Source organism: Hypanus sabinus, chromosome 11 (assembly GCF_030144855.1).
Source record: "Hypanus sabinus isolate sHypSab1 chromosome 11, sHypSab1.hap1, whole genome shotgun sequence".
In the NCBI taxonomy this organism is placed as follows: Eukaryota; Metazoa; Chordata; class Chondrichthyes; order Myliobatiformes; family Dasyatidae; genus Hypanus; species Hypanus sabinus.
In genome coordinates, this window is record NC_082716.1 from 52,846,675 (window position 1) to 52,863,598 (window position 16,924).

The window sequence follows — 16,924 nt, forward strand, 5'->3', positions numbered from 1 at the left end:
TCCTTTGACCCCTCTCCAGTTTCAGTATATGCTTTCTAAGATAAGGGGCCCTAAACTGCTCACAGTGTTCCAAGTAAGGCCTTACCAGTACTTTATAAGGCATCAACGTTACATCATTGCTTTTATATTCTAGTCCTCTTGAAATGAATGCTAACATTGTATTTGCCTTCCTCACCACAGGCTCCACCTGCAAATTAATCTTTGGGGAATCCTGTACAAGGACTGTCAAGTCCCTTTGCACCTCAGATTTTTGAATTTTCCCTCTTTAGAAAATAGACTACACCTTTATTTCTTCTACCAACATGCATGACCGTACACTTCCCGACACTGTATTCCATCTACCACTTTTCTGCCCCTTCTCTCAATCTATCTGTCCTTCTGTAGCTTCTCTACTTCCTCAAAGCTACCTTCCCCCCACCTAACTTTGAATCACCTGTAAACATTGCAACAAAACCATCAATTCTGTCATTTAGGTCATTGAGATACAATGTAAAAAGAATTGATCCCAACATAGATCCTTGTGGAACATTACTAGTCACTGACAGCCGACCAGAAAAGGCTCTCTTTATTTCCACTCTTTGCCTTCTGCCAGTCAGCCACTGCTTTATCCATGCTAGTATCTTTCCTGTAATACCATGGTCTCTTACCATGTTAAGCAGCTTCATGTATGGCACTTTATCAAAGGTCTTCTGAGAATCCCAAGTACACCACATCCATCAGTTCTCCTTTGTCTATCCTGCTAATTATTTCTTCAAACAATTGCAACAGATTTGTCAGGCAAGGATTTCCCGTACGGAAACCATGCTAACTATGGCCTATTTTATCATTGCCTCCAAGTACATTGAATCCCAATATTCGACCCCTAACGTCTTCCCACCCACTGAGGTCAGACTTAACTGGACTATAATTTCCTTTCTTCTGCCTGAGTGGAATGACATTTGCAATTTTCCAGTCTTCTGGAACCATTTCAGAATCTAGTGATCCTTGAAAGATTATTACTAATGCTTTCACGATCTCTTCAGCCACCTCTTTCCGAACCTTGGGATGTACATCATCCAGTCCAGGTGACTTGTCTACCTTCAGATGTTTCAGTTTCCCAAGAACCTTCTCCCTGGTAATGGCAACTTCACACAGAGGTAAGAGAGAAGCCCAAGTGGAGAATGGAAGAAGAGAGGAGAGGGGAAAAATGACTGGAAAGTTCAGGAAATCATTAGTCATACCATCAGGTTGGAGGTTACCCAGACAGAGTATGAGGTGTTGCTCTTCCAATCTGAGAGTGGCCTCATTGTAGCAATAGAGGCAGTCTCGGACCGAAATTTTGAATGTGTTTAAGATGTATTTCTGTATTTTCTGTTTTATGTATTTGGGAGGGTTGAAGGTAGAGGAGAAAGAAGATTCTGTTATATAGCAGGAGTATAACTTCTCTAACTATGCCCTCCTCTTGTATCTCTGTCTCCCTTCGTAGTTGAAGCTTTTCTTCTGAACTTTCCAATTAAGTCAGTTGAATAACTACTGAAATCCTTTGAATTTCTGAGGTGATCCTACCTGCGTTATGCAAACTGTAAGCATAGAAAGAAGAATCCAAAGAATGAAACAACCATGAAATTCAAATAAAAAGTCAACGGCAAAATAATAATTACTCAAAACTTTGCTGCAGAGTTTTAAATGGCTATATACCTTTAGGACTATACTGTGCTGTGAGTTTTATTGCAAAGTAATAAGTGACTCAACATGAAAAGTCTAGTATGTGTTGAAAGACATGCTCCCAAGTGCAACAGTGTGTAACATAAAACATTGAATAATGTTAAATCAATGTTGGAACACTTTGGGGCTTATGTTTAATTCAAATGATTAGTTAATTGACATTTTTAGCACAAGAACCTTGAAATTAAGTAGTTTGCATATAAAATTAGTGTTCCTTATGAGATTTGAACCAAGGATAGCCATGGATCATAATACTCATTTAAAAAACATTGCTTATTGGTAACATTACTTGCAAATAAAGAGCAACTAGGAAGTTCAGAACCATGGCAGAAGTGATGATGTGTCATTTCTTTAGATAGTTGGACACAAGTTTGGGCCAAATTATCTGCCGGCCAAAGAGAGGTAGCAGTATTTGATTTGAAATTCATTATAATAATAAATTTGGATAACAAATTTTCTTAGAAAAAATTTGCAAAGCTTTCATGTTTGTTGAAATTACCATAATTTTTGCTTGAGTGGTTTTGGAGATTTTGATGGCAGGTATGTTTTCATTTGACCACAATCTGGTTTGTGCACTAGTTCATAGTAATGCAGATTATTACCATTGTGAACAAATGTATGAGCAATCTCAAAGATATCTCCTGGAGATTAATCCATTTCGTACAGATAGACCTTTAATGATTTCCCTGGAGGCTACTGATATAGAGAAAGTAAAATTAACTTTTCTAGGGCATTATTATGTTTCTGTTTCCCCAGGATCAATCTTCTGTTTTACCAACAGCAAAAAAAAGTGCAAACTTTAAAAATGTGAGCCCTCCAACATCTTATAATAGTTGAAATATTTGCCTTCAAGTTTATCTGGTGTTCCTGGATCAATTACCTCAAGGCACACTCCATTTTAAATTGGGTTTTTTTGGTGTTAGCTGTGTTTTGGTGATGCCCAATGCAAAACCTAAAATAGATGGGAACCAACCTTCCTGAGCAAAATGTTTCTGTTCCAGCTGGCTATCTACACAGCTATTTTGGAGATCTTCATTTCTCAGATTTGCATATGTCATGTAGTTTCTTCCAGTTTAGTTTATGAAGCTATGCTACCTGAGATTGTCAAATTTGTATGTGAAAGTGGGGCCAAAGTGCCATAAAAGCTGGAAAAGGAACTGAGGGATTCTACTTATAATAGATATCTGGAATATGTAGGTGTATTGGCCTCAAATGAGGAAGAGATGTAGGTTTGCTTTAATGTCCAAAATTAAATAACCTTTGGATTTTGCACAAGCTTACACATGATGAATGCAACTGTGCACTAAATACCAACTGATATTTATGAAGCAGTGGTGTCATAGATTTGCAAGATGTTATTCTGAACTAAAGTTACTATTTGATAAGCTGTTTCCAAAATGAGAGAATAGAATTAAATGTCATACTTTTGTTTTCAGAAAGTCATCAATAGTTGGATTTTAAAAAGTTTAATTAAAATTTGGTAAAAGTGATTGATTATCAAGGAGAATCTTGATTTTTGTAGAAAATTTTCTGAAATAGCATGAGTTTTATTCTAAGAAATGATTGTGTATGTAATAATCATTTTTGACATTTGTTTAAAAGTGGGTAAAATTAATCTTGCCTGAAGGCCAGTATTGCTGTATACTTTGAAGAATGATATCACAAACATATTGAAATTAGCGCTGATCAATGACATGTAACTTGATGGCCAATTTAATTATGTTGAGTGTGGTGCTTGGAAATCAAGGATGGGATAGTCAGTTTGTTGTTTCTGACATTGAATACTTGTAGGTTTAGTATGGAGTAGGCCATGTATTACATCACCTTTGTGCACTCAGTTACCCAACATCTGTTTTGTTAAAATATGTTTATTCCAATATTTAGCATATAGAGGGAAATGTTACTAAAACTGGAAAATCAAGGAAGGATTAGATTGGCCTGTGTTGTTTTCTTTGGAACGAAAAAGGCTAGGATTTAGGTGAATAAAATTGAAGGGCACAGACAGCTAAAAGGATGGATCAAATTTCTCTAGCAGTGAAAGAAGCAGGGCGTAGATTTGAAGTAATTGATTATAGCGGTGCAGAGATGAGTATTTTTGTCAGCGTAATAGGGGTCTGGAACTCCAGGGAAGTAGTAGAGACAAAAACATGTAATACATTTAATTAATATATAGTTGTGTACTTAAGTCATGACCTGCAAGAATATGAACCTAGAGCTGGAAGGTAAGATTAGGCTGTTTGTCCTTTGACAGAGGCATGATGAGCACCTTTGTTGTAAATTTTGTGAAAGAGAAAATAAACCAGAAGAAGTTAAGATTTCCAGGATGAATGAATGATGTAAATTCATTAATCCTCATTAGATAATTTTTCATGAAAGATTATGGGTCACAGATGCATCTTGAAATGGAATGATGCATTGCATACTGTCAGCATGATTTCCTGTTGGAAGCATGATTTTAGATGAATTTGTTTTTCTGCAGTTTGAATGACATTGAAGAAAAAAATTAGTATATGCATATTTAGATATAAAATCAAAATCATTGTTCAGTTTGGATATCGTCTGAGAGAAAAGTCAATCAATTCTGTTGCAGACTTTTGTCCTAGAGGATGGAAACAGTCCATGAAGTTTTTAAACTATTTTGTTGTACTTTGTGGTTTGTTAAAATTTTGCTCCAATATATGAGCATATGAATTTGGAGCAGCAGAACCCACTTGGGCTCTCATGCATGTTCTTCATTTAGTAATGTCATGGCAGAAGAACGATTTGCCAGATCAGACTAATCTCAACTCTTCATTCCCTCCAACTATAATAATTTTTTTTGCATTCTTGCTGATCAGGAATGTATCTGCCTCTTCCTTAAAAATATTCTGACTCTGCTTATACTGTTTTTGAGAGAGCATTCTGGGGACTGTCGGCCCTTAGAAAACATTTTGCACCATTTATATTGAACCCTAGTTCTAGCTTTTCTTACAATATAGAACATCCTCACTTTCTCTCATTCTAAACTTAAGGCGCTACAACCTTAATTTATCCTCAGGTAATCAGCACATTCTAGGTATTAGCTTAATAACCCTTCTAAGAACTGTTTTCGGTGTATTTATGTTTTAAAACTGTACGTAGTACTCCACGTGATCTTGTCAATGCCTTGTATTCAGTAACTAAACTTTATTACTGCACTTGTATCTTTAGACCCTTTAACAGTAAACGACAGCATTTTGTTAGCTTTATTTTAGCTAGAGTATAGTGATGCATCATCAGGTCCATTTGCATTTTAGGGCTGTGCAATTTGCCATCGTTTATGTAATGTCCTTTTTACCCTTGCCAAAATGGAATATTCCACATTTTTCCACAATATTTTTCAGATCTTTGCCTACTCACTTCACCTAATATATATTTTTGTAGCTCGCTAATGTCCCCCACAACTTGCTTTCATATCTAGTTTTGGTCATAAACAAATTTAGCAATTATGTCTGTTGGTACCTTCATGCAACTCACATAAGACAGGCCCTGACTTATGTATCTTGGGGAAGAGCTGTAAATTGTAAGAAGTTCAGCCCCAACATGATCCGTGTTGTCGGTCTTTAGTTTGCATCCTGAAAAAGAACAATCCTGCCTACCTTGCTTCCCACTAGCCAGTCAGTCTTGTGTTCATGGTAATGTGTTACCTTTTTTAAATTATGAGCTTAATTTTCAACAATATGGTTTTCTGAAATCAAATGCATGAAATATAAATATAATACATCCATTAGTTCCCTACATCTATATCACAGATCACTGAAAAGAACTCTAATTAATTACAGTAGCCAAATATAGCCACCATGGTAAATATGAAAAGAAAACTTCGCCTGAATACTCTGAACTTCAGCGCTAAATCATATCTGGCCCTTTGCTGCCTTCTCATTGAAAACATGGTGCAATTTTACTACATGTTGATCAGAATATCAAGAAAGTTAGTACAATATTTATACACAGATACTGGTTATGATTGAATAATCTAGAAGAAAGCTGAACTTTAACTTGAGCAAATTTGCTCCAATTCATTGAATAAGTTATTCCACTGACTATCCATTTGTGTATCAAAAAAAAATCAAAGGCCAGAAGTTGCTGTGCTTACTGCTAAGCATAAGGTAAATTTGAAAATATCTAGTACAAATATGCACTGATGACTTTGATCTCCAAAGTTGTCCCAATCCTCAGTAGCAGGGTCCTGCACTATGGCTTGTCTTGCGCATGAAGCAGCATCAATTTAGGGATATGATTAGAGAACAAACAGGAAAACTGAAGCTGGTGCATGTCCTATCAGCCAGCAAAGTCCGACCCTTTCACTTGGCCATCTGCTGAACCTATCAAAAGCTTGTTATTCAAGAGTTCTAAATAAAGGTATTACAATTTTTTCCAGACTTGAAAAAATTAATTCAGCTCAGGTAATACAAAAATAAAATTATTCATTAGATCTTTGCCAACTGCAGCCATTTTTCTCTATTGATAAACAAGAGACTGCAGGTGCTGGAATTTGGAGCAACACACTGTTATAGGAAGTGAATAGGTTGAGCAGCATCATTAGGAGAAAAGAAATATTTTGAGTTGAAAATGTGCATCGGTACAATTTATTTCATCCCACTGATGCTGTTTGACCTGTTGAATTTCTCCAGCTGATTGTGTGTTGCTCCTCTCCATTGTTATGTTTGTTTTTAATATACTTTGCCAGGTCTTACCACCAGTGCAGGATCATTGGACCCATTCCCCAATAAAAGTGTATGGAAATAGTCATGAATTTAGTCACAAAGTTTCTGGATGTTGTCACTGTAGGGCAACCAGTTTGGGACTTTGGCAAAGGAGTGCCAGCCCAATGAGTTGTTGGAAGAAAATGATAATATGTGAAATATTCAGAATGCCTTCAGTGAGGTATTGTATGAAGAGTTATTGGTAAGGCTAGAGGCATAGGGAGTCAGAGACCAGATACAGAATGGATTGAAAGATGGTTAATAGATTGAAAATAGATGCTTAGTTTAAGGGAAGTGTCTTAGGAAACATGATCCATAGGAATTTGTGCTAAAACAGTCATTGTTATTCACATAATAGAATTGGAGCTGTGATGTTAAATCGTTATACGAAATTGGAGATGGGAGTTTGATTACAATGTAATTAACTAGAACAAAAAGCATATGCATGAATCTTGGGCAAGTTTATCATTTCAAACATGAGAATGCTTACCTATAAAATAAATAAAAGAGGCCACTTGTTCCTTTTTTGGAAGCCATCTAAATAGGATAAATGAGCAATGAGATCTGGAAATGGGTACATATATTATTGAAGCTGGAAAGTACAAACCTAGGACTGCAGTTAATTTCTGGAAGGGGAAAAAGTATTTGAAATAATACTGAATTTATGTAGACTTTCTGTTGGGTCACCCAAGGAGACGTGAATAAAATGCAGAACCTATCTTCAAGAATGACTGAATTGACTACTGTAATAAAAGAAGATTAAGGCTCTTGAAAAGAGAACATTCTGGCAGTTGCAGGTTCTTAGAATTGTGCAGTAATTTGTTAAGATGGATATAGAAAATCGTTAAACATAAGCTAGTAAAACAAAGGTATGAATGAGACAACTGGCAGATCAAAAAGAATTTCCGATCACTTTCTATGTTGTAAAAATGCAGATGTAGTCTGCCACATGGGTAGTAGAAAAAGCATGGACATATTTCAAAGAAGGCTTGATTCAAATATGAGAGAGAAGAGGAAGTGCAAAGGCAGAGTGACAAAGTAATTGATGTAGCAGAGCAATTACAAGCAAAGCAGCTCTACAATATGGCATGATTCTATGCTCCAGAATCCATGGTTGCTTTCCCTAAAGTCTGGAATGTAAGCAGTAAGTGAATGGATAATTATTTGCAGCTGTACTTTTGTTTTACAGCTAACACAAACTCAACTTCTACAGTGAATCCCTTAATTTCTCCAAGATTCCCAGTAAAAGCAACAGTTAATAAAAACAGTAAAAGGAATGTCAAATTAAAACACCTATCGTTACCTGGGATTAACAGTTTAAAAGGTGAGTTTTACAGCTAGAGCAATCTTCATTCTTCACACCCATTGTACATTAATAGAGATCAGTGCATAGGATCTCAGCTTAATCGGTGGTGATATCTGGAATAATTTGAAGGTTATCTAAGTATAATCTTACACCTTTTGGTACAGATCAATAAGCTGGACTTGATTAAACAATAAGGAAGCCCCAGATTCATAAATTATATCAACTTTGTAAGTTCATCGTGAGTAAAAGAATTGTGAGCAGAATGGTTTGCTCAGTGAGCCAAAAATGTACCAAATGGAATTCATTGTGGTATTATGAGGGCATATACATATATGCATATATACATATAGAGGGCAAATATGGCAACAAGATAAACAATAGTGGTAGAATACTGAAATGAACAAGAAGAATAATAAGAGTTGGAATGTTATGGTGAGGTTGTATAAGACCTTGGTGAGGCCGAATTTGGAGTATTGTGTGCAGTTTTGGTCACCTAATTACAGGAAGGGTATTAATAAGTTTGAAAGAGTGCAGAGAAGGTTTACAAGGATGTTGCTGGGACTTGAGAAACTGAGTTTCAGAGAAAGGTTGAATAGGTTGGTACTTCATTCGCTGGAGCATAGAAGAATGAGGGGAGATTTGATAGAGATGTATAAAATTATGATGGGTATAGATAGAGTGAATGCAAGCAGGCTTTTTCAACTGAGGACAGGGGAGAAAAATATCAGAGGACATGGGTTAAGGGTGAAAAGGGAAAAATTTAAAGGGAACATTAGGGGGAGTTCCTTCACACAGTGTAGTGGGAGTGTGGAATGAGCTGCCAGTTGAAGTGGTGAATGCAGGCTCACTTTTAACATTTAAGAAAAACTTGGACAGGTACATAGATGAGAGATGTATGGAGGGATATGGTCTAGGTGCAGGTCAGCGGGACTAGGTAGAAAAATGGTTCGGCACAGCCAAGAAGGGCCAAAAGGCCTGTTCTGTGCTGTAATATTCTATGGTTCTATGGTGCTAATATCCCAGTGTGAGTCAACAGATTCTTAAAAGTAATGAGGCAGCAGATTAGCACAAAAACATACGAAGAAACTATTAACTGAAGCATAGGAAGTAAGAGTAGGAATGTATTTCTAGAATTGCATAAAATAGCAGACAGGCTACAACTGAAGTACTATACAGAAGAGATGTAGGTGGTTGTTGCCAAGATTAGAGAATTTTAGTTCCAAGAGAAGATTGTCTGGGTTTCAGTTGTTTTCTTTCAGAACACAATAAGGTGAAAGGGAAATCAGCAAATATGTATAAAAATGAGACTTTTCCCTTAGCAGATGGGTCACTTACAGACAAGTAAAAAAAAAATTGATAGTAGGATTTGAAGAATTAAGTGTATTTGATATGAACTACGGTTATCAGCAGTTTGATACTGTCTCTCAGCATGGTGAAAGAAGAAATGTATTAAAAAGATTTTTTAAGTACCTGAATGAATGCTGGGAAATGCTGCATTCTGCAAGGCCATGAACCTCAGTAGTAAGTATCAAGAGAAACTAGTAAAGCATAAATTTAGGCCTAAATCTATGCTTAATTTGATCAACATACTGTGCTAGCTTTATTAGGGGAAATAACTTAAAATTGAGGGCAGGGAGGCATTGAGAGGGCTCTATGAATAAATTGTTGAAAACTGAATGGCCTTTCGTATCTATAAATAGCTATCAATATTCTCTAGAATGACAGTACAATTATGAAAATTCATTAAATTTATTATTCTGGATTTGCAAAAACTGTGGCTAAAATCTTAATTTACATTAAACTAAGCATTGAAATTTATTAGTACATGATTTACCTGTCTTTGGATGCATCATAGTTAGATCACGGAATCTCCCTTAGCAGATTCTTTGTTCATCAGGCTCTATTTGTACAGTATTATTCCTACTGTTACAGGATATGAAACTTGTTCATTTATCTTCTTTAAAAGGATGTGATGTTGGGGTATTAAGCCTTTTTTATGTGTGTTTGCATACAACTTCACAACCAGTTTGCTGAATACACAATGTTAATGAAGAGTTTAATTGTCTTGTTCAGATTAATAAGTTGATTTTGTAACGATTTCAAAGGAAGGTGAAGAGTATCGGGTGAAAGTCAGCTTTTCTTTGAGGAGCTCTGATGCTTTTGATAACACAGTACCATAGTTCAATCTATGCCACTGAGAAATCCTCTAGGGTTTTTGTTTGGGTAAACTGCACACTTCTTCACTACAAGTAAAAATTTACTTAATAGGGGTCTAGATACCTTTGTTACAGTTGAAAGATGGATTAGTTGAAACTGTGCAGCTTGCCAGCAATATCACTGTGCAGCTGTAGCATAGTGGTTAGCCTAATGTCGGAATTCAATTCCAGTGTTGTCTAAGCTATTTGTACCTTCTCCCCGTGACTATGTAGGTTTCCTCTGGGTGCTCTGGTTTCCTTCCACAGTCCAACGATGTACTGGTTAATTGGTCATTGTAAATTGTCCTGTGATTTGGTTAGGTTTGCTTAGGTGAGATTATATACATCTCCTATTTCCATAATCATCCTGACTCCTTTGGAAACAATTGGGCTAATAACAATTTTACCATATGTAGCAAACTAAAAGTATTGTTTTCATGTTTTAAGTTTTTAGTACTGCCAGTTCTAAAACTTAATGCTATTCATGATTAGAAAAAAAACCCTTTGACCTGCATGTCCCTGCCTTAACTTTTTCCTCTGTCAGCTCATTCTGTTTATGATCTATCCTCTGAATGAAGAAGTTACTACACAGATTAGGTCTTTTCTTCTCTCCCCCCCCCCCCCAACCTAAATGTATCCCCTCTATTTCTTATTCCCCAATCCTAGGAAACGAACTATACATTCATAAGCAAGAGATTCTGCAAATGCTGGAAATCTTGAACAACAGTCAAAATGCTGTAGGAACTCTTAAGTCGGGCTGCATCTATGGAGGGGAATAAACTGTTGATGTTCGGGGTCGTGACCCTTCAAGTCTGGAGAGCAAAGGATAGAATAAGAAAGGGGGGGGGGGGTAGAGTACAACCTGGCAGGTGATAAGAGAGGCCAGGTGAGGGGGAAGATGGGTGGGTAGGGATGAAGTAAGAAGCTGTTAGGTGATAGGTAGAAGAGATAAAGGGCTGGTAGGAGTTTCATAGAATGGACCATAGAAGAAAGGGAAGGAAGAGGGACACCAGAGGGATGTGATGGGCAGGTGAGAGATGAGAGGGCGGACTGAATGGAGAATGGAAAAAGAGAGAAGGATGGAGGGGGGGGGGGAAGGAGATGTTAGAGAAATCAATGTTCATGCCATCAGTTGAAGGTTACCCAGACAATATGATGTTGCTTCTGCAAATTGTGGTCTCATTGTGGTGGTAGAGAGGCTATGGACCAAAGTGGCAGAATGGGAATGGGAAGTCGATGAAGAGAAAGTGCTCAACAAACCAGTCCCCCAATATATCTTGGGTCTCGCCAATGTAGAGTAGTGAGCACCAAATATAGTTGATAAACCTGACAGACTTGCAGTGGAAGACTTTCATCTGGAAGGACTATTTGGGGGCCTTGAAGAGTCGTGTAGAGAGAGATCCCTACAGAAAGTGGAAGGGTCGGGGGAAGCTGTGCTTAGTGGTGGAATCTTATTACAGATTGTGGAAGTTAGGGTGAATGATGTGCTGGATTGAGGTTTGTGTGATGGTAGGGTAAAGACAAGGGGAACCCTATTCCTGTTGTGGCTCGAGGGTGGGGTGAGGGCAGATATGTGGGAAATGGAGGAGATCCAGACAAAGGCAGTATCAGTGGTGTTGGAAGGGAAACCTTGTGTTTTGAGAAGAGATAACTATTCTAGAACAGTGTGCATCATCCTGAGAACAGATGCTGAGGTAGAGGAACTTAGAAAAGGGAATAGTATTTTTCCAAGTGACAATGTGGGAAGAGTCAACAGCATTCCCTCATATTTATCCCTCATAATTTCATGCAGTTCTATAAGATTATTCTTTGTATGTCTTGTTCACCCATATCATAATATTCCACTTCTATACTTATTGCCCTGACTGATGAAGACCAATGTGCCAAAAATCTTCTTCACCGTCATCTACCTGGGAACTGTGTACTTGTGCTACCACGTCTTTCTGTTCTATAACTGCAATTTTGTTTTAAATGTTACAGCTCTGCAGGACCTGTTCCTTCACTCTTCTGATGGCCAACTTTCTTACCAAGAACTTTACAACTTATTTGGTACGCAAACCCCTGATCCTGAAGAGCTTCAACAGTTTGATGCCAATGAAGATGGAAAGTTCTCCCAAACAGAGCTTATCAATGCAATTGGTTCATAGGAAACTGAACAAATATCTATTTGGACTAGTGGAATTTTTTTAACAATTGAAGTACTGACTTGTGATTGCTACAATTGCACTTTTTAAACAGTGTTTCATTATTATGTTTAGAATACTTAGAATAAATATTCCTAACTTCAGCTTTGGGCTTGCCCAAACAGTGTTTTAATGAAACAGACAGCATTGAATTGAGATACCTGAGTAAGGGTTCAATCATTCAGGATAAATTCTTTTCGTTTAAAATTTCACTCTAAGAATAAACTAGCTTATTATACTATATGAAATCAAACTACTGGGAGAAGATTAAAGTAAATTAATTCATATTTTGAACCTTCCACTGGTGCTGGAAGGTGCTGGTTAAAGAAGGAAGTTTGCCAATGTGAGCTCACATTTGTGTCTGCACCAGCAACCTGCACTGTCTGCCCTACATAACTATCCAGTACTTTGAGAATTTTTTCCTCATTTTAAATGGGAGATTACTTTTTAGTCAGCTTTGAGAACTGGAATAATTTGTGACTGCATTTCTTGAGGTTTACTTTTCTTGATCTACATAGCATTGCCGACTTAGAAAATTTTCAAAGATCACCAAGTGTTCCATAAGTAAATGCAACCACTTTTGTGCAGGTAATTAAAATGGCCTTCATTTTAGTTTTGTAATTTAATGCTTGCAATTCACAATGTGCAGATTATAAGCAGTTACCAGGAAAATTAAACTTGCTGAATTTACTTATACTGGCTACTTGGAAGGTGCATTAAAAGGCTTGCCTTTATGAATGTGACAAGTTTCCTTGAGGTTTCTGCTGTCAATTTGAGTCTCATAGTACATTGACACAATTCAAAACTAGTGTAAAGTCTTGTAAACAAATGCTGTATTGTGTCTCTGTTTTTATTAATTTACAGATTTACTTTTAAATCATTCTATAGTTTAAAAATGTGCATCTTTAACTTAAGTCTCTGACATGAGTCTCTTAGTTGCTGTAGTTCAGTCATAAATTTATTTAACTACAGAACTAACAAGTACACTTAGTGGTTTACAGGACTATAGGGTTTGTACAGTTTTCTTTGACTTGAATAATTTTTGACAATGTTTATTTTAAGGTGACAAAATAATTGTATAATATAAATGTAGATAGTCAACAATATATTTCTAATGTTGACATTAAAATCAGCAACTGATGTCCCCAGCATATGCTTAGCAATAAAGTAACATTTTGGCTGAGAGATTTCATTTGATAGTGATTTTTGATTCCAGGATAACATAATATTCTGAATGAATGCTCATTTCCAATACAATTCACAAATGCAAAAATTAAGTTGGCAACTGTGGAAGAGTTTTAACTGTTGATATAAGAATACAGTATTTCCCAATTCCCATTGATTCCTAGACGCAGGCTTTATTATTGAATCATAGTATTTTATGGACAGATTTTTAATCAAAATTTTAACTTTATTGTAAACTAATAGATCTTGTCCAATAATGGCCTCTTTAATTATACTAGCAATAAGATCAACCTTTCCAGTATTTGTGTTATTCAGTTTTGCAGAGGTTTGTGGAAAGGTTGGCCTAATTTTGTAAACTGGGTACAGGGAGAAAATGCAATTCATGTTATTTGCACTGTTAGTTGTTGGCTAAACTATATACATATTATAACACAATGCTGGTGGTGATGCCTAAAGCTGAATACTAGGCAAATGCTTTGAATAAAACTGCTTTAGAGCTGGGACATTTTGGAACTACTGTTTGTATAGTAGTTCATAAATATCTTGTGAAATTTAAGATATTTAAATATTCCTTTAATTGTATACAATGTATCAAAATATATTTTTGAAATGTTATTCCTACAATAAAAGGGTTAGTTGTATTAAAGTAATTACCATTGTTTTTATGCCTTGTGTTTTGCATGTTTTATATCATGCCATGATCAAAATATTTATAATTTGCCAAGCAATAAAAACCATATTCCAATTTCAGTTCAATTTTGTGATAAACGTTCCTTCCATCGGTTGTTGATCTGTCATAACTCTTAATATTTCACCATTAATAGAATTCTTGTGATTAGAAATAATAGATTTCAGAAGGACACACGAACTAATGCTATTAACCTTATTAAAGCTAAGTTTCTATAACACCATCTGTTGTATTTGCTCAATCAGTGGAAGATTATGCAAGGCTTTTTGGTATTTTGTTTCTTCCCCCATGTTCATTTAGAGTTTGGATAAAGTTTAGCTGCCGTTCAATTTAAAACTCTTACTATTACTTTCATAGTATTGCAGTTACTAAATTAGTGGTAAAGTGGTTACAGGTCAAGATAAAACTAGTACATATGAAGCCATACTTTTCATTTGAATCAATTCCTTTAGAATTAATACTGTATTCAAACTCAGACTTGCAGAGGATTTCTCAGAGCAAATAATTAATGCACAGTTTTGCATATATTCTTGTGAGCTGCTATGTATTAAACTGCACATGATTAAAGTTGGAATAATTGTGCTAAAGAAATATTACACATCCTCTGAAATTTGAAGGGGTAATTAAATAAGAAAATGAGTCTAGTTCCAATGGTGTGTGTTTCACTCAAGTTATAGCTAGAGTGGGTTTTTTTCCTCTTCACCCCTCGAGGCCAACTAGTCAGTCTCTCATAACTGAATCTGTGTAAATCAAGCAGCACCATGTCCAGAAGCAATCATGACCTTCCAATAAGAACATAGTACCCCAACTGTGGCTCAACCAATGTATTATAAAGTTGTTTGAGAACATCTTTGCTCTTGTATGGACTGGTTAATGAAGGCAAATATTCCATAAGCAGCTTCACCACTTTCTCCCTGTGCTGCCACCTTTAGGAATCCTTGGACATGTATATCGAAGTCCTCAGTACTTCCTAGAGCCCTACCATGTATTATATATGCCTGATCCAAATTAGTCATCCAAAAATGCATGAATTCATAATAACCAGAATTAACTTGAATCTTCTGTGCTGCTCATCTAGGACTATCTTCCTGACCCTGAACATCGCCAATGTTTGTATCATTTCCAAACATCCTGATCTTGAACAACTGCAGCCTAACATCCCAGCTTCTGTACCCAGTGGCCTGACTGAAGAAGGTCAGTATGGAAAAGGGTTCACCACTTTCAGGCAACCATGAATGTATACTCGTAGAACAGAGGGGATCTACAAAACTCCCCAGTTTACTGTGAAATTCTAACCCTCATTTGTCTTCCCAAAATGTAACACCAAATGTGCTTGTCCAAATTAAATTCTATTTGCTATTCCTTGGCCCACTTTCCCAATTAAGATCCCTCTGTAATTCCTGATAACCATTTCTTTCATGCCCATGACACTATATGTTAGTATCATCTGCAAACTTACTAACCATGTCTTATACATTCTCATTCAGATTATAGATATAACATTAGTTATGATGGAACTACCACTGAACTGAGGCATACCAGTAATCACAGGCAGTTTTTTTAATCCAGTCTTTTAAAAAAAACATTCATCACCCCTTGCCTCCTACCATCAACCAAATTGTGTAACCAATTAGCTAGTTGTTCCTGGATCACATTCAATCTAACTTTCCATGGCAGCCCATCATGTGGAACTGTATGAAAGGCCTTATTCAAGACCATACACAGCACCCTCCCCCATCAGCCTGTCTTTTCAGATGCATCTGCATTTCATTCTCCAGAATCCCCTCCATACCATTCTACCAACGAAGGGTTAATTAGTCTAAAGTTCCCAGCTTTCTCTTTGCAGCCCTTCTTACATAAAAGCACAATCACAATATTAGCTATCCTCCAGTTCACTGGAACCTCACATGCTGCTAACAATGATGCATGTATCTTAGCCAAAGCTCCAGTAATTTCTTCTCCACTTTCCCAGTGTTCTCTAATGTACCTGTTCAGGCTCTGGCAACTGTCTATCTTCACGCTTTAAGGCTCCTCTGAAGTAATGCAGACTATCCTCAAGATATTCCGATCAACTATCTCAGATTCCAAGTCCTCATATCTTTATGGTAAAAACAGGAGGAAATATTTGTTAAGGACCTCACCCAGCTCCATACATAGTTACTCACTTTAGAATTTGAGAGGCCCTATTCTCTCTACTTAGTGAGTTGCAAGACATGTTACAACTATTATCTTCTCTGTGTTAGGAATGTGAAGCAACTCTGAGGGTACAAAGTCGCCCCCTCCTTTTTGAGAATCGCAAGATCACTATTAATTCGGGTCTGGGACCCAGGAAATGAGAGAGAGACTTGCAGAATACACAGGGTTGGAATGTGTCCTGGCTTCAGCAGAACGGAACCACTGATAACGGCCATTGTCTCTTAGAGATGGAATTGTGTATTGAGTATTGTACTATTCATTGAAACCCCTTGGGACAACCAGAGTGGTCTGGTTGAGGGATTGCATCATCCCAACCTGACTGACATCTGAGACCCCGTGAGTAAAGATAAAAGAAGGGTCTGGGGAGCAACCCCTTTAGACGCACCAGGAGAAACGCTAGAAATCTCATGACAGCATTTGATATCAAAAGCCGGTGGGGGCTCGTGTGCGTCCTCCCTTGCTGGGGTGGTGGGCTCACCACGGAAGAATGGTTTAGCTAAAGGAGAGGCCACAAGTGAACGGCCACGACAACGAGACTCCTGACGGATCGAAATCATAAAAGGAAAGCCGGCAAGTTTTTCTCCAAATCTCTCTCTAACCATTGCAACACAGCGGTCCCCAATGGCTGCAGCCTGCATGAACTGAGTGAACTTTATATTTCCATTGGACAATACATTATCCCCTAGACAACGATAGAGCTTATTTCTTATTGATTATTATTATACCCGCACTTTTAGATTTAG

At 37.0% G+C, this 16,924-nt stretch overlaps 1 protein-coding gene across 1 annotated transcript in view; it reads left to right on the plus strand.

The window, feature by feature from the left end:
- Positions 1–14,047, plus strand: part of efcab14 (EF-hand calcium binding domain 14) — a 52,790-nt gene extending 38,743 nt beyond the window's left edge. The window contains 2 exon segments of the mRNA XM_059984341.1: positions 7,618–7,752; positions 11,910–14,047. Of these exon segments, the coding sequence (XP_059840324.1) occupies positions 7,618–7,752; positions 11,910–12,076 (302 nt within the window). The 3' untranslated portion in view covers positions 12,077–14,047.
- Positions 14,048–16,924: the final 2,877 nt, after the last annotated feature.